The sequence below is a fragment of the Oncorhynchus kisutch genome, unplaced genomic scaffold (genome assembly GCF_002021735.2).
Source record: "Oncorhynchus kisutch isolate 150728-3 unplaced genomic scaffold, Okis_V2 Okis09a-Okis19a_hom, whole genome shotgun sequence".
Lineage (NCBI taxonomy): Eukaryota > Metazoa > Chordata > Actinopteri > Salmoniformes > Salmonidae > Oncorhynchus > Oncorhynchus kisutch.
Genome location: NW_022261985.1, coordinates 6,457,048 through 6,483,013, shown reverse-complemented (window position 1 = coordinate 6,483,013; position 25,966 = coordinate 6,457,048). Strand labels below are relative to the sequence as shown.

General features: G+C 46.2%; 1 protein-coding gene across 6 annotated transcripts in view; it reads right to left on the bottom strand.

Annotated features, from left to right (window-relative positions):
• Nucleotides 1-25,966, bottom strand: part of LOC116360602 (ELKS/Rab6-interacting/CAST family member 1-like) — a 475,628-nt gene that overhangs the window by 185,204 nt on the left and 264,458 nt on the right. For all 6 annotated transcript variants that reach the window (XM_031815520.1, XM_031815522.1, XM_031815523.1 and 3 more), the window contains one exon: nt 14,797-14,957. In XM_031815520.1, coding sequence (XP_031671380.1) covers nt 14,797-14,957 — 161 coding nt within the window. The remainder of the gene's footprint in view (nt 1-14,796; nt 14,958-25,966) is intronic.

Below are 25,966 nucleotides of genomic sequence, written 5' to 3'. Positions count from 1 at the left end.
TTACATAAAGTGACTCTACACTGATTGGACAAAACATTAGGAACACCTTCCCCCCCCTTTTGCCCTCAGAACAGCATCAATGTATTGTGGCAGGGTGTCGAAATCGTTCCACAGGGATGCTGGCTCATGTTATGAAATGCTTCCCACAGTTGTGTCAAGTTGGCTGGATGTCCTTTGGGTGGTGGACCATTCTTGATACACACAGGAAACTGTTGATGGTGAAAAACCCAGCAGCGTTGTAGTTCTTGATGCAAACCGGTGCGCCTGGCACCTACTACCATACCCTGTTCAAAGACACTTTTGTGTCTCACCCATTCACCCTCTGAATGGACACAGACACAATCCATGTCTCAAGGCTTAACACTCCTTCTTTAAACTGTCTCCTCCCCTCCATCTACACTGATTGAAGTGGATTTAACAAGTGACATCAATGAGGGATCATATCTTTCACCTGGATTCACCTGGATTCACCTGGTCAGTCTGTCATGGAAACAGCAGGTGTTCATATATTTTGTCCAGTCAGTGTATATACAGGGCATTCGGAAAGTATTCAGACCCCTTCACCTTTTCCACATTTTGTTACGTTACAGCCTTATTCTAAAATGGATTAAAAACAAATCCTAATCAAGCTACACACAATACCCCATCATTTGTTATTATGGGGTATTGTGATGTCATTACGGGGTATTGTGATGTCATTATGGGGTATTGTGATGTCATTACGGGGTATTGTGATGTCATTATGGGGTATTGTGATGTCATCATAGGGTATTGTGAAGTCATCATAGGGTATTGTGATGTCATCATGGGGTATTGTGATGTCATCATGGGGTATTGTAATGTCATCATGGGGTATTGTGATGTCATCATGGGGTATTGTGATGTCATCATGGGGTATTGTGATGTCATCATGGGGTATTGTGATGTCATCATGGGGTATAGTGATGTCATCATGGGGTATTGTGATGTCATCATGGGGTATTGTAATGTCATCATGGGGTATTGTGATGTCATCATGGGGTATTGTAATGGCATCATGGGGTATTGTGTGTAGATTGATGAAGGAAAAAAAGGTTGTAATCCAGTTTAGAATGAGGCTGTAACGTAACAAAATGTGGAAAAAGTCAAGGGGTCTGAAAACGTAAAAAATGTAGTGTCAGTACTATACCCTGTACACAGCACTAAGGAAGGTAAAGAGGTATGATGTAGGAGGTAGGGGGTAGGAGGTAAGGGGTAGGAGTTAAGGGGTAGGAGTTAAGGGGTAGGAGTTAGGCGGTAAGGAGTAGGAGGTAAGGGCTAGGAGTTAAGCGGGAAGAGGTAGGGGGTAGGAGGTAGGGGGTAGGAGGTAAGGGGTAGGAGTTAGGCGGTAAGGAGTAGGAGGTAAGGGGTAGGAGTTAAGCGGTAAGAGATAGGGGTAGGAGGTAGGGGGTAGGAGGTAAGGGGGTAGGAGTTAAGGGGTAGGAGTTAAGGGGTAGGAGTTAAGGGGTAGGAGTTAGGCGGTAAGGAGTAGGAGGTAAGGGCTAGGAGTTAAGCGGGAAGAGGTAGGGGGTAGGAGGTAAGGGGGTAGGAGTTAGGCGGTAAGGAGTAGGAGGTAAGGGGTAGGAGTTAAGCGGTAAGAGATAGGGGGTAGGAGGTAGGGGGTAGGAGGTAAGGGGTAGGAGGTAGGCGTTAAGGAGTATGAGGTAAGGGGTAGGAGTTAAGTGGTAAGAGATAGGGGGTAGGAGGTAGGGGGTAGGAGGTAGGGGTAGGAGTTAGGCGGTAAGGAGTAGGAGGTAAGGGGTAGGAGTTAAGCGGTAAGAGATAGGGTGTAGGAGGTAGGGGGGTAAGGGTATTAAGTAGGGGCTGGGAGGTAGGGGCTAGGAGGTAGGGGGTAGGAGGTAGGGTGTAGGAGGTAGGGGGTAAGGGTAGGAAGTAGGGGCAGGGAGGTAGGGGCTAGGAAGTAGGGGGTAGGAGGTAGGAGGTAACATGATATATAAGGCCCTCTCTCCAACTGATAGAGTGTTTTACACTGGAGTGTGTGTGTGTGTGTGTGTGTGTGTGTGTGTGTGTGTGTGTGTGTGTGTGTGTGTGTGTGTGTGTGTGTGTGTGTGTGTGTGTGTTTAAGTGTCAGGGCATAGCGTGCGTGCGTGGCAGAGTGTGTGTGTGTGTGTGTGTGTTTAAGTGTCAGGGGCATAGCACACGTGCGTGGCAGAGTGTGTGTGTGTGCGCCAATATGTGTGTGCGACAGGTTGGCATTTATTGGGATGACTCATGTAATGGAGACAGCTCTGCAAAGTGGTCACTAGCTGGTACAGCCATAAAGTCATAAAATCTGATTATAAATCCCTAACCTTAACCACACTGCTAACCCTAACGCCTACCCTATCCTTCAATTAAGACCAAAAAGCTCATTTTTGATTTCATGCATTTTTACAAAATAGCCCATTTTGACATCGAAGCTGTCCCATCTAGTGGAAATCGCTCAGTTCTGCCTCCGGGGCAATAATCATGACAATAAACATCAACCTAAGTGTGTGTGTGTGTGTGTGTGTGTGTGTGTGTGTGTGTGTGTGCATCAGGGGCAGAGCAGAGCCTTCCTGATGGCTGGAGGACTACAGAAGAAGAGGGCTGACCCTGGGACCTAACAGATATAACACACTGGACTGAATATACTATGCATGCTTAAAACACACAGTAATACGCTATAAACTAACTGTTATTAACATAGCTATAAACTACCTGTTAAAACGCTATAAAACTAACTGTTATTAACATGCTATAAACACGCTATAAACTAACTGTTATTAACATGCTATAAACTACCTGTTAAAACGCTATAAACTAACTGTTATTAACATGCTATAAACACGCTATAAACTAACTGTTATTAACATGCTATAAACTAACTGTTATTAACATGCTATAAACTAACTGTTATTAACATGCTATAAACACGCTATAAACTAACTGTTATTAACATGCTATAAACTAACTGTTATTAACATGCTATAACCTAACTGTTATTAACATGCTATAAACTAACTGTTATTAACACGCTATAAACTAACTGTTATTAACATGCTATAAACTAACTGTTATTAACATGCTATAAACTAACTGTTATTAAACTAACTGTTATTAACATGCTATAAACTAACTGTTATTAAACAAACAGTTATTAACATGCTATAAACTAACTGTTATTAACATGCTATAACCAAACTGTTATTAACACGCTATAAACTAACTGTTATTAACATGCTATAAACTAACTGTTATTAACACGCTATAAACAAACTGTTATTAACATGCTATAAAAACGTTATAAACTAACTGTTATTAACATGCTATAACCTAACTGTTATTAACATGCTATAAACTAACTGTTATTAACATGCTATAAACTAACTGTTATTAACATGCTATAAACTAACTGTTAATAACAGTTAGGTTATAGCATGTTAATAACACGCTATAAACTAACTGTTATTAACATGTTATAAACGAACTTATTAACATGCTATAAACTAACTGTTATTAACATGCTATAAACTAACTGTTATTAACACGCTATAAACTAACTGTTATTAACATGCTATAAACTAACTGTTATTAACACGCTATAAACTAACTGTTATTAACATGCTATAAACTAACTGTTATTAACATACTATAACTAACTGTTATTAACATACTATACCAAACTGTTATTAACACGCTATAAACTAACTGTTATTAACATACTATAAACTAACTGTTATTAACATACTATAAACTAACTGTTATTAACATACTATAAACAAACTGTTATTAACACGCTATAAACACGCTATAAACTAACTGTTATTAACATACTATAAACACGCTATAAACTAACTGTTATTAACATACTATAAACTAACTGTTATTAACATACTATAACCAAACTGTTATTAACACGCTATAAACTAACTGTTATTAACATGCTATAAACAAACTGTTATTAACATGCTATAAAAACGTTATAAACTAACTGTTATTAACATGCTATAAATTAACTGCTATTAACACGCTATAACCTAACTGTTATTAACATGCTATAAATTAACTGTTATTAACACGCTATAACCTAACTGTTATTAACATGCTATAACCTAACTGTTATTAACATGCTATAAACTAACTGTTATTAACATGCTATAAACTAACTGTTATTAACACGCTATAAACTAACTTTTATTAACACGCTATAAACTAACTGTTATTAACATACTATAACCTAACTGTTATTAACATACTATAAACTAACTGTTATTAACATGTTATAAACTAACTGTTTTACCATCATAGAATAAATGCAGGAGTTCATTGTCTATGCCTATGTCAGGCCTATGTCAGGCCTATGTCATGCCTATGTCAGGCCTATGTCAGGCATATGTCAGGCCTATGTCAGGCCTATGTCAGGCCTATGTCAGGTCACACATGGGACTGGGATGAGGAATACAGTTAAGTGAGACTAAACGTGGTCCCTAATGAGGACTTAAGGAGTATGGGCAGATACAGACTACAGTATCTGAATCAAACAAACTACATCTCTTAATATGAATTCCTTGTGGGACGACGGTCAACCTGCTGGACTGCAAGGCTTAACATTTGGAGGGTCCTTTTATCTGACATGAGGCTTCGGCATTAAGCACAATGTCCAGAGACACTACATGCATCCCTGCCTCCCGATGATGTTGGTCTGGAGCCTGTCTGGAGTTAACCCCAAATACAAGAACAGATGCTGATACTCCTATATACTATATATAAACTATATAGAATGTTCAACTAGAATCAGAATCAAGCCAGAGACGGCATGAGGGCTTTTCATAACGTTTACACCTTGACTAAGACAAAGGATTGGCTAAATCCTAGTGGATTTTAAACCTTGACTAGGACAAATGATTGGCCATATCCTAGTGGATTTTAAAACCTTGACTAGGACAAAGGATTGGCTATATCGTAGTGGATTTGAAGTCTCCTATTTGCTCTGGGAGGTCTTGACCTATACGACCCGGAACAACATCCAGAGGTGAAGTCTACCGTGTGATCGTTGTGTTGGAATGGTCCGAGACAATTGTTCCCGTAAGTCCTGATAATAGTTTATAACATCCCACCGTGAGGAGAAATAGAGAAGGAAAAGAAGCCGTGGAGAAAACTGAATGCTGTTTAAATTATAGGCTTGAAAAACACATGAAGCGTTTCACTTAATACCACTGTGAGCTTTCTGCACTACCATACGTCAGCAAGGCAAACCCAAAAGACATAGAAACTACCCCTCGTTTTCCAGGTCGGAATGACTCTATAGGGCATCTAAATACTCTCTCTCTCTCTATCTCTTTCTCGCTATCTCTCTCTCTCTCCATCTCTTTCTCGCTATCTCTCTCTCTCTCTCTCTTCCTCACTCTCTCTCTCTCTCTTTCTCTCGCTCTCTCTTTCTCTTTATCGCTCTCTCTCTCTTTCTTGCTCTCTCTTTCTTGCTCTCTCTTTCTCCCTCTCCCTCCCTCCTTCTCTCTCCCTCTCTCCCCTCTCCATCTATCTCTCTCTCTCTCTCCATCTCTCTCTCCCCCTTCTCTCTCCATCTCTCTCCCCCCTTCTCTCTCCCTCTCAGCTGTTTGATTTCTTTGGACCCCCATATTTCCGGCAGCCTCTAGTCACAACCCAAGGCCAGTGTTAAGGTGTGCAGCCTCTAGTCACAACCCAAGGCCAGTGTTAAGGTGTGCAGCCTCTAGTCACAACCCAAGGCCAGTGTTAAGGTGTGCAGCCTCTAGTCACAACCCAAGGCCAGTGTTAAGGTGTGCAGCCTCTAGTCACAACCCAAGGCCAGAGTTAAGGTGTGCAGCCTCTAGTCACAACCCAGGCCAGTGTTAAGGTGTGCAGCCTCTAGTCACAACCCAAGGCCAGAGTTAAGGTGTGCAGCCTCTATTCACAACCCAAGGCCAGTGTTAAGGTGTGCAGCCTCTAGTCACAACCCAAGGCCAGTGTTAAGGTGTGCAGCCTCTAGTCACAACCCAAGGCCAGTGTTAAGGTGTGCAGCCTCTAGTCACAACCCAAGGCCAGTGTTAAGGTGTGCAGCCTCTAGTCACAACCCAAGGCCAGTGTTAAGGTGTGCAGCCTCTAGTCACAACCCAAGGCCAGTGTTTAAGGTGTGCAGCCTCTAGTCACAACCCAAGGCCAGTGTTAAGGTGTGCAGCCTCTAGTCACAACCCAAGGCCAGTGTTAAGGTGTGCAGCCTCTAGTCACAACCCAAGGCCAGTGTTAAGGTGTGCAGCCTCTAGTCACAACCCAAGGCCAGTGTTAAGGTGTGCAGCCTCTAGTCACAACCCAAGGCCAGTGTTAAGGTGTGCAGCTTCTAGTCACAACCCAAGACAGGTCCAGCATCACTGTGTGTGTGTGTGTGCAGTGTGTGTATTGATGTGTGAGCTGCAGGGGACAGAAATGAAGGAAGCATTGTGTCTGTGGCCTACCACACACACACACACCCACACACACACCCACACACACCCACACACACACACACACACACACACACACACACACACACACACACACACACACACACACACACACACACACACACACACACACACACACACACAGTGATGCTGGACCTGTCTGTCTCTGCTTACTAAAGCACTGGTCCCTGTAATGGGCCGATCTGCCGGCCACGCTGTACCCAGCGATAAAAGGGGCAATTAGCAACTCACCTGCCCCCTGAATGGACCCTTTGTGGGCTGAGCCAGGCGTTCACACCTACTATATAACCTCTCTTTACTGCCACACACATAAAGACACACAAACACACTTTCTGAAAGGTTAGTCTACTGTTTATGGTAGAACTCATAGTAGACCTCCTAGTAGACCTCCTAGTAGACCACCTAGTAGACCACCTAGTAGACCTCCTAGTAGACCACCTAGTAGACCTCCTAGTAGACCTCCTAGTAGACCACCTAGTAGACCTCCTAGTAGACCTCACCTATTAGTAGACCACCTAGTAGACCTCCTAGTAGACCTCACCTCCTAGTAGACCACCTAGTAGACCTCACCTCCTAATAGACCTCCTAGTAGACCTCACCTCCTAGTAGACCTCACCTCCTAGTAGACCACATAGTAGACCTCACCTCCTAGTAGACCTCCCAGTAGACCTGCTAGTAGACCTCACCTCCTAGTAGACCTCACCTCCTAGTAGACCACCTAGTATACCTCACCTCCTAGTATACCTCCTAGTAGCTCTCCTAGTAGACCTCACCTCCTAGTAGACCTGCTAGTAGACCTCACCTCCTACTAGACCTCACCTCCTAGTAGATCTCACCTCCTAGTAGATCTCCTAGTAGATCTCCTAGTAGACCTCACCTCCTACTAGATCTCACCTCCTAGTAGACCTCCTAGTATACCTCCTAGTAGACCTCACCTCCTAGTAGACTTCCTAGTGGACCTCCTAGTAGACCTCCTAGTAGACCTCACCTCCTAGTAGACCCCCTAGTAGACCTCACCTCCTAGTAGACCTCCTAGTAGACCTCACCTCCTAGTAGACCTCACCTCCTAGTAGACCTCCTAGTAGACCTCACCTCCTAGTAGACCTCACCTCCTAGTGGACCTCCTAGTAGACCTCCTAGTAGACCTCAACTCCTAGTAGACCTCCTAGTGGACCTCCTAGTAGACCTCCTAGTAGACCTCACCTCCTAGTAGACCCCCTAGTAGAACTCACCTCCTAGTAGACCTCACCTCCTAGTAGACCTCCGTGTAGACCTCCTAGTAGACAACAGACAACTAGATTCCTAGTCTAACCCCATGTCTCTTCTCAGATGGTGGTCCCCCCCAGCCACAGCCCACCACAGAACTTCCCCCATGGCGACAGTCTTCTCCTTACCCTCACACATCAGAATAACCTCTCGTTAGAGTTAGGGCTGGGCGATATGGTCTAAAAAGTGTTAAGTGGCAGACATTAGAGACTCATAGTATAACAGGAGGAGGATGGGGCTAAGTCACAGACAGAGCCTCATAGTATAACAGGAGGAGGATGGGGCTAAGTCACAGACAGAGCCTCATAGTATAACAGGAGGAGGATGGGGCTAAGTCACAGACAGAGCCTCATAGCATAACAGGAGGAGGATGGGGCTAAGTCACAGACAGAGCCTCATAGTATAACAGGAGGAGGATGGGGCTAAGTGACAGACAGACAGCTGTGTGTGGGTGGGGGGGGGGGGGGTAGGTGTACGCACATGAGTGTGTGTGTGTGTGTGTGTGTGTGTGTGTGTGTGTGTGTGTGTGTGTGTGTGTGTGTGTGTGTGTGTGTGTGTGTGCGCGAGTGGCGTACCTTTCCAAATGTAAAACCCGATAGTGGAAAGCTCTCCTTACGCCTCTCCACCCACCACCCTCATCCTAATCACTTTCCATCCTGACGACCCTGGGCTTTACTGCTCATCAGCCCACTGACACACCTGGATTAAAAACAGTATAAACACCAGCTAAACCCTTCAAACACAGCTACAGACTCAGTTAACCCCTACCTCCCTTATCAAACACAGATACAGACTCCATTAACCCCTACCTCCCTTATCAAACACAGATACAGACTCCATTAACCCCTACCTCCCTTATCAAACACAGATACAGACTCCATTAACCCCTACCTCCCTTATCAAACACAGATACAGTCTCCATTAACCCCTACCTCCCTTATCAAACACAGCTACAGACTCAGTTAACCCCTACCTCCCTTATCAAACACAGCTACAGACTCAGTTAACCCCTACCTCCCTTATCAAACACAGGGGCACAGTCACTGGACTCCATTTTGGATCCTGTGGGGGTTGTATTCCCTGTTATTCTCTCCTTGGCGTATCAGTTTCCAGCAGGGCAGGAGGTGATCAATGCAGTGGCAGGCGGTTCTGACAGCAGGGTGAACGGGTCACAGGGAGCAGAGACAACCAACTGTTCCTACCATTATCCTCTGGTTACCATAGACCCTGTGTGTGTGTGTGTGTGTGTGTGTGTGTGTGTGTGTGTGTGTGTGTGTGTGTGTGGTGTGTGTGTGTGTGTGTGTGTGTGTGTGTGTGTGTGTGTGTGTGTGTGTGTGTGTGTGAGGGTGTGTGTGTGTGTGTGTGTGTGTGTGGGTGGGTGGGTGTGTGTGTGTGTGTGTGTGTGAGGGTGTGTGTGTGTGTGTGTGTGTGTGTGTGTGTGGTGTGTGTGTGTGTGTGTGTGTGTGTGTGTGTGTGTGTGAGGGTGTGTGTGTGTGTGTGTGTGTGTGGGTGGGTGGGTGTGTGTGTGTGTGTGTGGGTGGGTGTGTGAGGGTGTGTGTGTGTGTGTGTGTGTGTGTGGGTGGGTGGGGTGTGTGTGTGTGTGTGTGTGTGAGGGTGTGTGTGTGTGTGTGTGTGTGTGTGTGTGTGTGTGTGTGTGTGTGTGTGTGTGTGTGTGTGTGAGGGTGTGTGTGTGTGTGTGTGTGTGTGGGTGGGTGGGTGTGTGTGTGTGTGTGTGGGTGGGTGGGTGTGTGTGTGTGTGTGTGTGTGTGTGTGAGAGGGTGTGTGTGTGTGTGTGTGTGTGTGTGTGTGTGTGTGTGTGTGTGTGTGTGTGTGTGTGTGTGTGTGTGTGTGTGTGTGTGTGTGTGAGTGGTGAATGTATGGGCCGTGTGTTATGGCCACTGAGAGGCGTGTTAAAACGATAGAAAACACACAGACTGCAGCAGATTCCCTGATTAATGTCAGGGAAACAGAGGGAGAGTCAGAGAGGAGAGATGAAGGATAATAGATGTGGTCGGATGTTGGATGTTTTGGCCCCGCTGTCTAAACGGCGGTTCATCCTTCGTGAGGAAACGTCGGCCATTTTGTATCGGGGTTGATTTTAACGAGGCATCCGGTGGGCCGCCCATGTCTGTGCCAGGCGACAGAGGGCCTTCAGTGGGCTGGCTCGGCATCTACTAGCTCACCCTGACCCCCGATTTCAGCCATCCAAACACACACATCCACACAAACACACACGCAAACACACACATCCACATCCACACAAACACACACTCAAACACACACATCCACACAAACACGCACACACACACAAACTCAAACACACACTCGACCACAGCTCGACCACAGTGCGCTCATCATGACCTCGACTAACAGCTATTACCATCAATCTAGACTACAGTATAATGATCACAGTAAGACCACCCTCTATCTCACTACTCCAACAAATAAACCAGCTCCCCCTCCTCTTACCCCTCTCTCCCCCTCCTCTTACTCCTCTCTCCCCCTCCTCTTACCCCTCTCGCCCTCCTTTTACCCCTCTCTCCCCCTCCTTTTACCCCTCTCTCCCCCTCCTTTACCCCTCTCTCCCCCTCCTCTTACCCCTCTCTCCCCCATCCTCTTACCCCTCTCTCCCCCTCCTCTTACCCCTCTCTCCCCCATCCTCTTACCCCTCTCTCCCCCTCCTCTTACCCCTCTCTCCCCCTCCTCTACCCCTCTCTCCCCCTCCTCTTACCCCTCTCTCCCCCTCCTCTTACCCCTCTCTCCCCCTCCTCTTACCCCTCTCTCCCCCTCCTCTTACCCCTCTCTCCCCCATCCTCTTACCCCTCTCTCCCCCTCCTCTTACCCCTCTCTCCCCCTCCTCTTACCCCTCTCTCCCCCTCCTTTTACCCCTCTCTCCCCCATCCTCTTACCCCTCTCTCCCCCTCCTCTTACCCCTCTCTCCCCCTCCTCTTACCCCTCTCTCCCCCTCCTCTTACCCCTCTCTCCCCCTCCTCTTACTCCTCTCTCCCCCTCCTCTTACCCCTCTCTCCCCCCTCCCGCCACCCAGGCCCCATCTGAACAGCATTCAGTGTTGTATTTTCCCTCAGAACAGTGTGATATTTGTGAGTTGTGTGGTTTAGCTTTAAGGCTAGCGGCAAGAGAGAGAACGAGATAGAGACACAGCTCTTGCTGTCCTGATCGAGCCATGCATTCAGAACTCAAGGTTTTTACCATGGCAGTTTCGTTTGGACACAGTTGCCTAGGCGATCCCCGGGAGGCCGGCTCTATTAGTCTTCCTCTGTATTAGAGGAGGAAGGATGTGCGTTTCATAGCAGCCCACACGCTGCATTCATTCAGACACATTAGAGCCAGATAGATAAAGACTCCTTCCTCCACCTCCTCTCCAAGCCAGACTGATGTCTCAGGATCTCTCCCCGGACCGCCAGCCCAGCCAGGACTCAGCAGGGAATATCTGGATATAACTGGGAATACTGGGGATAACTCTGGGAATAACGGGGATAACTCTGGGAATAACGGGGATAACTCTGGGAATACTTTGGATAACTCTGGGAATACTGGGGATAACTCTGGGAATAACGGGGATAACTCTGGGAATAACGGGGATAACTCTGGGAATAACTCTGGGAATAACGGGGATAACTCTGGGAATAACAGGGATACTATGGGAATAACTCTGGGAATAACGGGGATAACTCTGGGAATAACTCTGGGAATAATGGGGATAACTCTGGGAATAACGGGGATAACTCTGGGAATAACTCTGGGAATAACGGGGATAACTCTGGGAATAACTCTGGGAATAACGGGGATAACAACTCTGGGAATAACGGGGATAACTCTGGGAATACTGGGGATAACTCTGGGAATACCGGGGATAACTCCGGGAATAACTCTGGGAATAACGGGGATAACTCTGGGAATACCGGGAATAACTCTGGGAATAACAGGGATAACTCTGGGAATAACAGGTTGATCCCCCCCACGGGGATAACTCTGGGAATAACGGGGATAACTGGGAATAACGGGGATAATTCTGGGAATAACTCTGGGCCAAACGGGTTGTCCCCCCCCCCCCCCCCCACACGGGGATAACTCTGGCCAAACGGGTTGATCCCCCCCCCCCCCCCACGGGGATAACTCTGGGAATAACGGGAATAACTCTGGGAATAACGGGGATAACTGGGAATAACGGGGATAAATCTGGGGATAACTCTGGCCAAACGGGTTGATCCCCCCACGGGGATAACTCTGGCCAAATGGGTTGATCCCCCCCCCCCCCCACACGGGGATAACTCTGGCCAAACGGGTTGATCCCCCCCCACGGGGATAACTCTGGCCAAACGGGTGAATATTGGTGGAAAAAGACCAAGACCTTGGAACATTAAATCTATGCTCCTTTCCTTTCCTTTCCATTCCTTTCCTTTCCTTTCCAAGCCCAGTGACATGAATAGACATTATTTCATCTGGTTTTCTGTTTCTAAACAATGAGAAAGGAAAACCAGGGCTTTGATCAAAGACTGAAGTCCACTGCCAAGCTAAAGGGATACATGTCGACACTAACATCAATGTGCGTATGTGTGTGTATGTGCGTATGTGTGTGTGTGTGTGTGTGTGTGTGTGTGTGTGTGTGTGTGTGTGTGTGTGTGTGTGTGTATGTATGTATGTATATGTGTGTGTGTATGTGTGTGTGTATGTGTGTGTGTGTGTATGTATGTATGTATGCATGTGCATGTGTGTGTACAGTATATGTATGTGTGTGTGTGTGTTTTATAGGCCTTATACAGAGAGTTTTCACTTAATATCATTACTAGCAGATCAGAAAGGCCTGTGGTCCGACTAGGCCTGTGGTTCTACTAGGCCCGGTGTTTCTACTAGGCCCTGTGGTTCTACAAGGTATGTGGTTCTACTAGGCCTGTGGTTCTACTAGGCATGTGGTTCTACTAGGCATGTGGTTCTACTAGGCCTGTAGGTTCTACGTGGTCTGTCCCTGTGGTTCTACTAGGCCCTGTGGTTCTACTAGGCATGTGGTTCTACTAGGCCATGTGGTTCTACTAGGCCTGTGGTTCTACTAGGCTCTGCAGTTCTACTAGGTATGTCCCTGTGGTTATACTAGGCCCTGTGGTTCTACTAGGCCTGTGGTTCTACTAGGCCATGTGGTTCTACTAGGCCTGTGGTTCTACTAGGCCATGTGGTTCTACTAGGCCTGTCCCTGTGGTTCTACTCAGTCTGTCCCCATGGTTCTACTAGGTCTGTCCCTGTGGTTCTACTAGGTCTGACCCTGTGGTTCTACTAGGCCCTACATACACTACACACCATTTACCCACTACACACACTACACACCATTTACCCACTACATACACTACACACCATTTACCCACTACACACACTACACACCATTTACCCACTACATACACTACACACCATTTACCCACTACACACCATTTACCCACTACATACACTACACACCATTTACAACCTACTAGTGTGAGAGAGACTGGGAGAGAGAGAGAGATAGAGACAGAGAGAGAGGCAGAGAGAGAGACAGAGAGAGGGAGATATCGAGTAGAGAGATGGAAGAGTGAGTGGGAAGGATGGTGAGTGAAAGAGAGCAGAGAAAAGGAGAGGAAAAGAGAGAGGTGGGGGGAGGACCGTGTATGATGTCATGGCCATGTGGCTCAGCTAGATGATGTAAACAAGACAACAGAACCCTAAAAACAGCTCGTCTGCTGTGTGAACAACAGAACACAACCAAGGAGATCTGGTCTGAGACACAAGGCTGAACAGAACAGAACAGGGCTTGATGAGACGGGACACAACCAGACACACTGGGGATTCAGGTCACTCAGTCCTTCCCTAAGCATCACAATGATTATTAACTATGAGTTGCTTCTTTTCTATAAAACTAAATGACAATATGTCAACTATTTTCCCAAAGCCACTGAGGCTTAAAACCTCTTGAGACTAGGGGGCAGTATTTTGATGTTTGGATGAAAAACGTACCCAAATGAAACTGCCTATTTCTCAGGCCCAGAAGCTAGAATATGCATATAATTGGCAGATTAGGATAGAAAACACTCTAAAGTTTCCAAAACTGTAAAAATAGTTTTTCTGAAACCTCTCCGTTCCATTGCATGCCTTCCCTCCATTTAAATGTATATCAACCAGATTCCTTTCCCTATGGCTTCCACATGGTGTGAACAGTCTTTAGACATAGTTTCAGGCTTTTATTCTGAAAAATGAGCGAGAATGATCACATCGCGTCAGTGGATAGCTGTGTGTCCCCAGAGTTTTGCATGTGCGAGCAGCTTGGAGCAGACCTTTTCTCTCTCTCTCTCTCTCCTATTGAAAAAGCTACCGCCCGGTTGAAATATTATCGATTATTTATTCTAAAAACAACCTTAGGATTGATTATAAAAAATGTTTGACATGTTTCTATGAAGTTTACGGATACTATTTGGAATTTTTGTCTGCCCGTCGTGACCTGCACGAGCCTGTGGATTACTAAACAAAACGCGCCAACCAAATGGAGGTTTTTGGATATAAAAATAATCTTTATCGAACAAAAGGAACATTTATTGTGTAACTGGGAGTCTCGTAAGTGCAAACGTCCGAAGATCATCAAAGGTAAGCGATTAATTGGATTGCTTTTCTGACTTTCGTGACCAATCTACTTTGCTGCTAGCTGTTTGTACTGTTTTGTCTACTGAGAGAGATGTCCTCACATAAACACTTGGTTTTTTTTCGCTGTAAAGCTTTTCTTAAATCTGACACGCCAGGTGGATTAACAACAAGCTAAGCTGTGTTTTGGTATATTGCACTTGTGATTTAATGAAAATGAAATATTTTTCGTAATTTAATTTGAATTTGGCGCTCTGCAATTCAGCGGATGTTGACGAAAATGATCCCGCTAACGGGGTGCGCCAAGAAGTTAAAACACAATAAATAACTTCAATATTCTTATCTAAAATAACGCAGTCCACGGCGGGACCTCATGAATAAAAGGGTGTGTCTGTCTACCCTCAGCGTGATCAGGTGTATATATTATCTCTCTTACTTCATCTCCAGCACCTCCTCCAGGTGTTTCCTGCGTTCTGCCCTCAGTGTGGTCAGGTGGGCCTCCTTCTCAGCCAATGACTGCTGGGTAGAGGACAGCTTGGCCTGCATGGACTCCAGCTCCAGTTTCACCTTCCCCATGGCCGCAAGCAGCTCCTCCATCTGCCACAAAGATGATGATACACACACACACAGACAGGGAGGGATGGAAAGAGGGACAGAGAGAGGGACAGAGAGAGGAACAGAGTGGGACAGAGAGGGACAGAGAGAGGGACAGAGAGGGACAGAGAGGGACAGAGAGGGACAGAGAGGGGGACAGAGAGGGGGACAGAGAGGGAAAGAGAGGGGGACAGAGGGACAGAGAGAGGGACAGAGAGGGGGATAGATAGGGGGACAAAGAGGGACAGAGAGAAGGATGAGTGTGAAGAGAAAACACCGATACGAGGAAGAAAACAGAGGATGAAACACAAACATATGGAAAATAAGGAAAGAGGACAACAGGAGGAAGTGATGCAGACAGACAGATGGACAGTGGACAAGATGGATGGAGAGCGAGAGGTGACAGGCAGAGAGAGGACAGTATCCCACGGCAACACGGAGAGAGAGAAGGAGTGAAGTGGTGAGAGGAGACAAAGAAGGTGAGAGTGAGGAAGAGAGAGAGAGAGAGAGAGAGAGAGAGAGAGAGAGAGAGAGAGAGAGAGAGAGAGAGACGGAGAAAGGAGGGGGAGAGAGAGAGAGGGAGGGAGAGGTACAGAGAGAGGGACAGAGAGAGAGAGACGGAGAAAGGAGGGGGAGAGGAGGGAAGGAGACAGGACAGTGAATGTAGATAATGAGGTTGTATAGGGGAGAGTTGAAGACACACAGGTAGAGAGAGAAACCAGGAATCAGAGGAGACCACTGATAGTAGTCTCAGTATTGACAGATATTGACCTACAGTGTCCCACTCTGTGTGTGTGTAAACGTTAGTGTGTGTGTAAACGTCAGTGTGTGTGTAAACGTCAGTGTGTGTGTATACGTTAGTGTGTGTGTATACGTTAGTGTGTGTGTGTGTGTTTAAAAGTATATAACATACTGTAACAATGAAAGCTACTTTAAGGATTAAAAATGAAGTCCTTCTATGTTCTCCTTATAGTGCTCTCCCTCCCTCCCTCTGTTTCCATCCTCCCTCTCATTCCATCATGTCACATTGTTAGTAACCAGAGGAGCGTAGGAGAGTTGTATACAGGGAGTAAATCACTGTGCTATGGCAGGTTTATGTATTGGACAGAGGAGGACGGTTGGAGGAGGATGGAGGAGCTTGGTTCTGGGTGTTTCTCACGGGCTGGAGAATGCTGCGGTTTACCCCGAGACCGGCCTGGAGAGGGAAGAGAGAGGGAGAGAGAGACCTGTGGCTAGTGGCTTCAACGCCCCGGAGTGGTCAGGCTATCCTATACCCCACTACCCCTACCCCTCTCTCCTCTTTCTCTCTCACTCTCTCCATCCCTCTCTCTCTCCTCTCTCCCATCCCTCTCTCTCTCCTCTTTCTCTCTCACTCTCTCCATCCCTCTCGCTCTCCTCTCTCCCCATCCCCCTCTCCCTCTCTCTCTCCTCATCCCCCTCTCCTCATCCCTCTCTCTCCCCATGTCGTCGTCTCTCTCTCTCTCTCCCCATCCCCCCCCCTCTCTCTCTCTCCCCCCTACCTCTCTGATCTCCAGTGGCTCGTATATTTTCCCATAAAGCCAGTCCTAAGAGGTCCTTTCAGCCTGAACACCTAGCTCCGCTCTGGGGACTGGATCACTTTACAGTCTGTATGTACAACAGTAACACTGGAAACCCTGCTGCTCCCTCTGACTGTGGTCATGGTGTAGTCGTATCGGCCCTCTAGATCAGACATCCTCTCAGGCTGAATACATGGACAAACGGTGCATTCAGAAAGTAGTCAGACTTTTTCCACATTTTGTTACATTATAGCCTTTACATTGTAAATTACATTGTTTATTCTTTCCTCATCAATCTACACACAATACCCCATAATGATATCACGATACCACATAATGACATCACAATACCCCATGATGATATCACGATACCACATAATGACATCACAATACCCCATGATGATATCACGATACCACATAATGACATCACAATACCCCATAATGACATCACATACCCCATAACAACATCACAATACCCCATGATGACATAATAAAAAAATATATATACATTTGCAAAAAAAATAAAAATAACAGTTGTTGCTTTATGGGGTAATGTGATGTCGTTATGGGGTATTGTGATGTTGTTATGGGGTATTGTGATGTCGTTATGGGCTAATGTGATGTCGTTATGGGGTAATGTGATGTCGTTATGGGGTATTGTGATGTTGTTATGGGGTATTGTGATGTTGTTATGGGGGTATTGTGATGTTGTTATGGGGTATTGTGATGTTTATGGGGTATTGTGATGTCGTTATGGGGTATTGTGATGTTGTTATGGGGTAGTGTGATGTTGTTATGGGGTATTTGTGATGTTGTTATGGGTATTGTGATGTTGTTATGGGGTATTGTGATGTTGTTATGGGGTATTGTGATGTTGTTATGGGGTAATGTGATGTCGTTCTGGGGTATTGTGATGTCGTTATGGGGTAATGTGATGTTGTTATGGGGTATTGTGATGTCGTTATGGGGTAATGTGATGTCGTTATGGGGTATTGTGATGTCGTTATGGGGTATTGTGATGTCGTTATGGGCTAATGTGATGTCGTTATGGGGTATTGTGATGTTGTTATGGGGTATTGTGATGTTGTTATGGGTATTGTGATGTTGTTATGGGGTATTGTGATGTTGTTATGGGTATTGTGATGTTGTTATGGGGTATTGTGATGTTGTTTATGGGGTAATGTGATGTCGTTTATGGGGTATTGTGATGTCGTTATGGGGTAATGTGATGTTGTATGGGGTATTGTGATGTCGTTATGGGGTAATGTGATGTCGTTATGGGGTATTGTGATGTCGTTATGGGGTATGTGATGTCGTTATGGGCTAATGTGATGTCGTTATGGGGTATTGTGATGTCGTTATGGGGTATTGTGATGTCGTTATGGGGTAATGTGATGTCGTTATGGGGGTAATGTGATGTCGTTATGGGGTATTGTGATGTCGTTATGGGGTAATGTGATGTCGTTATGGGGTATTGTGATGTTGTTATGGGGTATTGTGATGTAGTTATGGGGTATTGTGATGTCGTTATGGGGTATTGTGATGTTGTTATGGGGTATTGTGATGTTGTTATGGGGTATTGTGATGTTGTTATGGGGTATTGTGATGTTGTTATGGGGTATTGTGATGTCGTTATGGGGTAATGTGATGTCGTTATGGGGTATTGTGAAGTCGTTATGGGGTAATGTGATGTTGTTATGGGGTATTGTGATGTTGTTATGGGGTATTGTGATGTCGTTATGGGGTATTGTGATGTCGTTATGGGGTATTGTGATGTCGTTATGGGGTAATGTGATGTCGTTATGGGTATTGTGATGTTGTTATGGGGTATTGTGATGTCGTTATGGGGTATTGTGATGTCGTTATGGGGTATTGTGATGTCGTTATGGGGTAATGTGATGTTGTTATGGGGTATTGTGATGTTGTTATGGGGTATTGTGATGTCGTTATGGGGGTATTGTGATGTCGTTATGGGGTATTGTGATGTCGTATGGGGTATTGTGATGTCGTTATGGGGTATTGTGATGTCGTTATGGGGTATTGTGATGTCGTTATGGGGTATTGTGATGTCGTTATGGGGTATTGTGATGTCGTTATGGGGTATTGTGATGTCGTTATGGGGTATTGTGATGTTGTTATGGGGTATTGTGATGTCGTTATGGGGTATTGTGATGTTGTTATGGGGTAATGTGATGTTGTTATGGGGTATTGTGATGTCGTTATGGGGTATTGTGATGTTGTTATGGGGTATTGGTGATGTCGTTATGGGGTATTGTGATGTTTGTTATGGGGTATTGTGATGTCGTTATGGGGTATTGTGATGTTGTTATGGGGTATTGTGATGTTGTTATGGGGTATTGTGATGTTGTTATGGGGTATTGTTGATGTCGTTATGGGGTAATATTGTGATGTTGTTATGGGGTATTGTGATGTCGTTATGGGGTATTGTGATGTCGTTATGGGGTAATGTGATGTTGTTATGGGGTATTGTGATGTCGTTATGGGGTATTGTGATGTCGTTATGGGGTATTGGTGATGTCGTTATGGGGTAATGTGATGTCGTTATGGGGTAATGTGATGTCGTTATTGGGTAATGTGATGTCGTTATGGGGTAATGTGATGTCGTTATGGGGTAATGTGTGTAGATTGATGAGGAACATTTTTTATTTAAATCCATTTTTAGACAGCCAACTGCACCGTACATAGACTCATATTGAGGCTGATATACAGCCAACTGTAAGACCAATGGAGTATCAAGTTGGTACCGTTAGGTACAGCTCTAGGATCCGTTTACACTCCCCAAACCCCTCAGGGAGGAAGAGCAACAGTAGCCATAGAGATGGAGTTGCTGTGAAACCGGAGGTGAAAACCAACTTGGTGCATCAAGGCTCTCATCAGTCGTGCTTCCCTCTGCTGGCTGGTCAGAGTGTGGCGTTCAGCCTGGGAAAGCGTTCAGCGCAGCATCAGGCCGCCCTCATAACTCACTGTGTTAATGTACTGCTCTGAGCCCCAACCAGCCTCTATACTGAGCTCAGAGAGGCCCTACGTTATGAAATGCTACACACACAGATTAATGTCCCCTTTTCCTGTCTCTCTCTCTCTCTTCACCTCTTCCTTCTGGCCTCCTTCTTCCTTCCTCTGTTACTTCTCTCTCTTTCTGTCTCATATCTCTCTCTCTTTCTGTCTCGTATCTCTCTCTCTCTCTTTCTGTCTCGTATCTCTCTCTCTCTTTCTGTCTCGTATCTCTCTCTTTCTGTCTCGTATCTGTCTCGTATCTCTCTCTCTTCTTTCTGTCTCGTTTCTCTCTCTCTCTTTCTGTCTCGTATCTCTCTCTCTCTTTCTGTCTCGTATCTCTCTCTTTCTGTCTCGTTTCTCTCTCTCTCTTTCTGTCTCATATCTCTCTCTCTCTCTTTCTGTCTCGTTTCTCTCTCTCTCTTCTGTCTCGTTTCTCTCTCTCTCTTTCTGTCTCGTATCTCTCTCTCTCTTTCTGTCTCGTATCTCTCTCTCTCTTTCTGTCTCGTTTCTCTCTCTCTCTTTCTGTCTCATATCTCTCTCTCTCTTTCTGCTTCGTGTCTCTCTTTCTGCTTCGTGTCTCTCTTTCTGCTTCGTGTCTCTCTTTCTGCTTCGTGTCTCTCTTTCTGCTTCGTCTCTCTCTTTCTGCTTCGTGTCTCTCTTTCTGCTTCGTGTCTCTTTCTGCTTCGTGTCTCTCTTCTGCTTCGTCTCTCTCTTTCTGCTTCGTGTCTCTCTCTCTCTTTCTGCTTCGTGTCTCTCTTTCTGCTTCGTGTCTCTCTTTCTGCTTCGTGTCTCTTTCTGCTTCGTGTCTCTCTCTCTCTTTCTGCTTCGTGTCTCTCTCTCTTTCTGCTTCGTGTCTCTTTCTGCTTCGTGTCTCTCTCTCTTTCTGCTTCGTGTCTCTCTCTCTCTTTCTGCTTCGTGTCTCTCTCTCTCTCTCTTTCTGCTTCGTGTCTCTCTCTCTCTCTCTCTTTCTGCTTCGTGTCTCTCTCCCTCTTTCTGCTTCGTGTCTCTCTCTCTTTCTGCTTCGTGTCTCTCTCTCTCTCTCTTTCTGCTTCGTGTCTCTCTCTCTTTCTGCTTCGTGTCTCTCTCTCTTTCTGCTTCGTGCCTCTCTCTCTCTCTCTTTCTGCTTCGTGTCTCTCTCTCTTTCTGCTTCGTGTCTCTCTCTCTCTTTCTGCTTCGTGTCTCTCTCCCTCTTTCTGCTTCGTGTCTCTCTCCCTCTTTCTGCTTCGTGTCTCTCTTTCTGCTTCGTGTCTCTCTCTCTTTCTGCTTCGTGTCTCTCTCTCTCTTTCTGCTTCGTGTCTCTCTCCCTCTTTCTGCTTCGTGTCTCTCTCCCTCTTTCTGCTTTGTGTCTCTCTTTCTGCTTCGTGTCTCTCTTTCTGTTTCGTGTCTCTCTTTCTGCTTCGTGTCTCTCTCTCTTTCTGCTTCGTGTCTCTCTTTCTGCTTCGTGTCTCTCTTTCTGCTTCGTGTCTCTCTTTCTGCTGTGTGTCTCTCTCTCTTTCTGCTTCGTGTCTCTCTTTCTGCTTCGTGTCTCTCTTTCTGCTTCGTGTCTCTCTTTCTGCTTCGTGTCTCTCTCTCTTTCTGCTTCGTGTCTCTCTCTCTTTCTGCTTCGTGTCTCTCTTTCTGCTTCGTGTCTCTCTTTCTGCTTCGTGTCTCTCTTTCTGCTTCGTGTCTTCTCTCTCCCCCCTTCCTTCCTTCCTATGTTATTTCTTTCTCTTTGTCTCGTATCTCTTCTCTCTCCTTTCACCTCTTTCTCTGGCCTCCTTCCTCATTATCTCTCTCTCTCCTTTCACCTCTTTCTCTGGCCTCCTTCCTCATTATCTCTCTCTCCTTTCACCTCTTTCTCTGGCCTCCTTCCTCATTATCTCTCTCTCTCCTTTCACCTCTTTCTCTGGCATCCTTCCTCATTATCTCTCTCTCCTTTCACCTCTTTCTCTGGCCTCCTTCCTCATTATCTCCCTCTCCTTTCACCTCTTTCTCTGGCCTCCTTCCTCATTATCTCTCTCTCTCCTTTCACCTCTTTCTCTGGCCTCCTTCCTCATTATCTCTCTCTCCTTTCACCTCTTTCTCTGGCCTCCTTCCTCATTATCTCTCTCTCCTTTCACCTCTTTCTCTGGCCTCTTCCTCATTATCTCTCTCTCTCCTTTCACCTCTTTCTCTGGCCTCCTTCCTCATTATCTCTCTCTCTCCTTTCACCTCTTTCTCTGGCCTCCTTCCTCATTATCTCTCTCTCCCTCTTCTCTTTCCTCTACTACTCTGCCATTACTAAGTATCTGTGGTGAAACCAGAACCCTGAAATGGGTCAGTGAGAAGACTGTTCCTGTGCCGATTTATGCTTTTCAATATTCTCATGGACGCCCAAAACACAGGGTTGATTTGACGCACGCACGCACGCACGCGCACACACACACACACACACACACACACACACACACACACACACACACACACACACACACACACACACACACACACACACACACACACACACACACACACACACACACACACACACACACACACACACACACACACACACACACACACACACACACACACACACACACACACACACACTATGGCTGGATTCCTCTTTTTCTTCGTCTCCATTTTCAGCTAAAACAGATTCTGTCAGAATTGAATCTGGTTTGAGGTGAAGAGGTCACATCTTCAACAAATAAATCTCTGGGAGTTTCTAGGAACCTGATAGACTGTGTCTGCGCTCCAAATGGTAGACTATTCCCTTATTGGTGCACTACTTTAGACCAGAGCCCTATTCCCTATATAGTACACTACTTTAGACCAGAGTCCTATTCCCTATATAGTGCACTTCTATAGGCCAGAGCCCTATTCCCTATATAGTACACTACTTTAGACCAGAGCCCTATTCCCTATATAGTGCACTACTTTAGACCAGAGCCCTAAATTCCCTATATAGTGCACTACTTTAGACCAGAGCCCTATTCCCTATATAGTACACTACTTTAGACCAGAGCCATATTCCCTATATAGTGCACTACTATAGACCAGAGCCCTATTCCCTATATAGTGCACTACTTTAGATCAGGAACCATAGGGAATAGGGGGCCATTTGGGACAGTTCTGGCATGTTAAATGAAAAGCCACATAACACCTCCCATGTGGTGGAGGGTAACACCAGGCTAGAGGCACGCGAGGCCACCACGTCTGCCCCAGGAGGAGATCCCTGCCCTGGGGAAAGGAGACAGGAGAGCTGACTGTCTGCCTGGGGCCTCTGGGGAGGGGGGGGGGGTCTCCTCTCTCTGTTCCACACAGACAAATACAGAAGAGTACATTCAAAAACTCTGAGCAGAGTGGTGTGGAGATAACAGGACTGTAGTCAGAGAGACCAGAGTGGTGTGGAGATAACAGGACTGTAGTCAGAGACCAGAGTGGTGTGGAGATAACAGGACTGTAGTCAGAGAGACCAGAGTGGTGTGGAGATAACAGGACTGTAGTCAGAGAGACCAGAGTGGCGTGGAGATAACAGGACTGTAGTCAGAGACCAGAGTGGTGTGTAGATAACAGGACTGTAGTCAGAGACCAGAGTGGTGTGTAGATAACAGGACTGTAGTCAGAGAGACCAGAGTGGTGTGTAGATAACAGGACTGTAGTCAGAGAGAACAGAGTGGTGTGGAGATAACAGGACTGTAGTCAGAGAGACCAGAGTGGTGTGTAGATAACAGGACTGTAGTCAGAGAGACCAGAGTGGTGTGTAGATAACAGGACTGTAGTCAGAGAGAACAGAGTGGTGTGGAGATAACAGGACTGTAGTTAGAGAGACCAGAGTGGTGTGTAGATAACAGGACTGTAGTCAGAGAGAACAGAGTGGTGTGGAGATAACAGGACTGTAGTCAGAGACCAGAGTGGTGTGGAGATAACAGGACTGTAGTCAGAGAGAACAGAGTGGTGTGGAGATAACAGGACTGTAGTCAGAGAGACCAGAGTGGTGTGTAGATAACAGGACTGTAGTCAGAGAGACCAGAGTGGTGTGTAGATAACAGGACTGTAGTCAGAGAGACCAGAGTGGTGTGTAGATAACAGGACTGTAGTCAGAGAGAACAGAGTGGTGTGTATATAACAGGACTGTAGTCAGAGAGAACAGAGTGGTGTGGAGATAACAGGACTGTAGTCAGAGACCAGAGTGGTGTGGAGATAACAGGACTGTAGTCAGAGACCAGAGTGGTGTGTAGATAACAGGACTGTAGTCAGAGACCAGAGTGGTGTGGAGATAACAGGACTGTAGTCAGAGAGAACAGAGTGGTGTGGAGATAACAGGACTGTAGTCAGAGAGACCAGAGTGGTGTGTAGATAACAGGACTGTAGTCAGAGAGAACAGAGTGGTGTGTAGATAACAGGACTGTAGTCAGAGAGACCAGAGTGGTGTGTAGATAACAGGACTGTAGTCAGAGAGAACAGAGTGGTGTGTAGATAACAGGACTGTAGTCAGAGAGACCAGAGTGGTGTGTAGATAACAGGACTGTAGTCAGAGAGACCAGAGTGGTGTGGAGATAACAGGACTGTAGTCAGAGAGAACAGAGTGGTGTGGAGATAACAGGACTGTAGTCAGAGAGACCAGAGTGGTGTGGAGATAACAGGACTGTAGTCAGAGACCAGAGTGGTGTGGAGATAACAGGACTGTAGTCAGAGAGACCAGAGTGGTGTGGAGATAACAGGACTGTAGTCAGAGAGAACAGAGTGGTGTGGAGATAACAGGACTGTAGTCAGAGACCAGAGTGGTGTGGAGATAACAGGACTGTAGTCAGAGAGAACAGAGTGGTGTGGAGATAACAGGACTGTAGTCAGAGAGACCAGAGTGGTGTGTAGATAACAGGACTGTAGTCAGAGAGACCAGAGTGGTGTGTAGATAACAGGACTGTAGTCAGAGAGACCAGAGTGGTGTGTAGATAACATGACTGTAGTCAGAGAGAACAGAGTGGTGTGTAGATAACAGGACTGTAGTCAGAGAGAACAGAGTGGTGTGGAGATAACAGGACTGTAGTCAGAGACCAGAGTGGTGTGGAGATAACAGGACTGTAGTCAGAGACCAGAGTGGTGTGTAGATAACAGGACTGTAGTCAGAGACCAGAGTGGTGTGGAGATAACAGGACTGTAGTCAGAGAGAACAGAGTGGTGTGGAGATAACAGGACTGTAGTCAGAGAGACCAGAGTGGTGTGTAGATAACAGGACTGTAGTCAGAGAGAACAGAGTGGTGTGTAGATAACAGGACTGTAGTCAGAGAGACCAGAGTGGTGTGTAGATAACAGGACTGTAGTCAGAGAGAACAGAGTGGTGTGTAGATAACAGGACTGTAGTCAGAGAGACCAGAGTGGTGTGTAGATAACAGGACTGTAGTCAGAGAGACCAGAGTGGTGTGGAGATAACAGGACTGTAGTCAGAGAGAACAGAGTGGTGTGGAGATAACAGGACTGTAGTCAGAGAGACCAGAGTGGTGTGGAGATAACAGGACTGTAGTCAGAGACCAGAGTGGTGTGGAGATAACAGGACTGTAGTCAGAGAGACCAGAGTGGTGTGGAGATAACAGGACTGTAGTCAGAGAGAACAGAGTGGTGTGGAGATAACAGGACTGTAGTCAGAGAGACCAGAGTGGTGTGGAGATAACAGGACTGTAGTCAGAGAGACCAGAGTGGTGTGGAGATAACAGGACTGTAGTCAGAGAGACCAGAGTGGTGTATAGATAACTTCCACCCTTTCCACCGTTCTCCCATCCCACTATGCCTAACTAAAGGGATTATGCTGACACAGATACACACACACACACACACACACACACACACACACACACACACACACACACACACACACACACACACACACACACACACACACACACACACACACACACACACACACACACACACACACACAGATGAGTCAGTGTAACTCACCAGAGAGAGCAGGTAGATAGAGGGAGAGGTACAGTAGTTATAACCAGTCAGTAACCTGCTATCACTATCTCTCTGCCCTCACTGTGCTATCACTATCTCTCTCCCCTCACTGTGCTATCAGTATGTCTCTCCCCTCACTGTGCTATTTCTATCTCTCTCCCCTCACTCTGCTGTCACTATCTATCTGCCCTCACTGTGCTGTCACTATCTCTCTGCCCTCACTGTGCTATCACTATCTCTCTGCCCTCACTGTGCTACCACTATCTCTCCCCTCACTGTGCTAACACCATGTCTCTCCCCTCACTGTGCTATCACCATCTCTCTCCCCTCACTGTGCTATCACTATCGCTCTGCCCTCACTATGCTATCACTATCTCTCTGCCCTCACTGTGCTATCACCATGTCTCTCCCCTCACTGTGCTATCACCATCTCTCTCCCCTCACTGTGCTATCACTATCGCTCTGCCCTCACTATGCTATCACTATCTCTCTGCCCTCACTGTGCTATCACCATCTCTCTCCCCTCACTGTGCTATC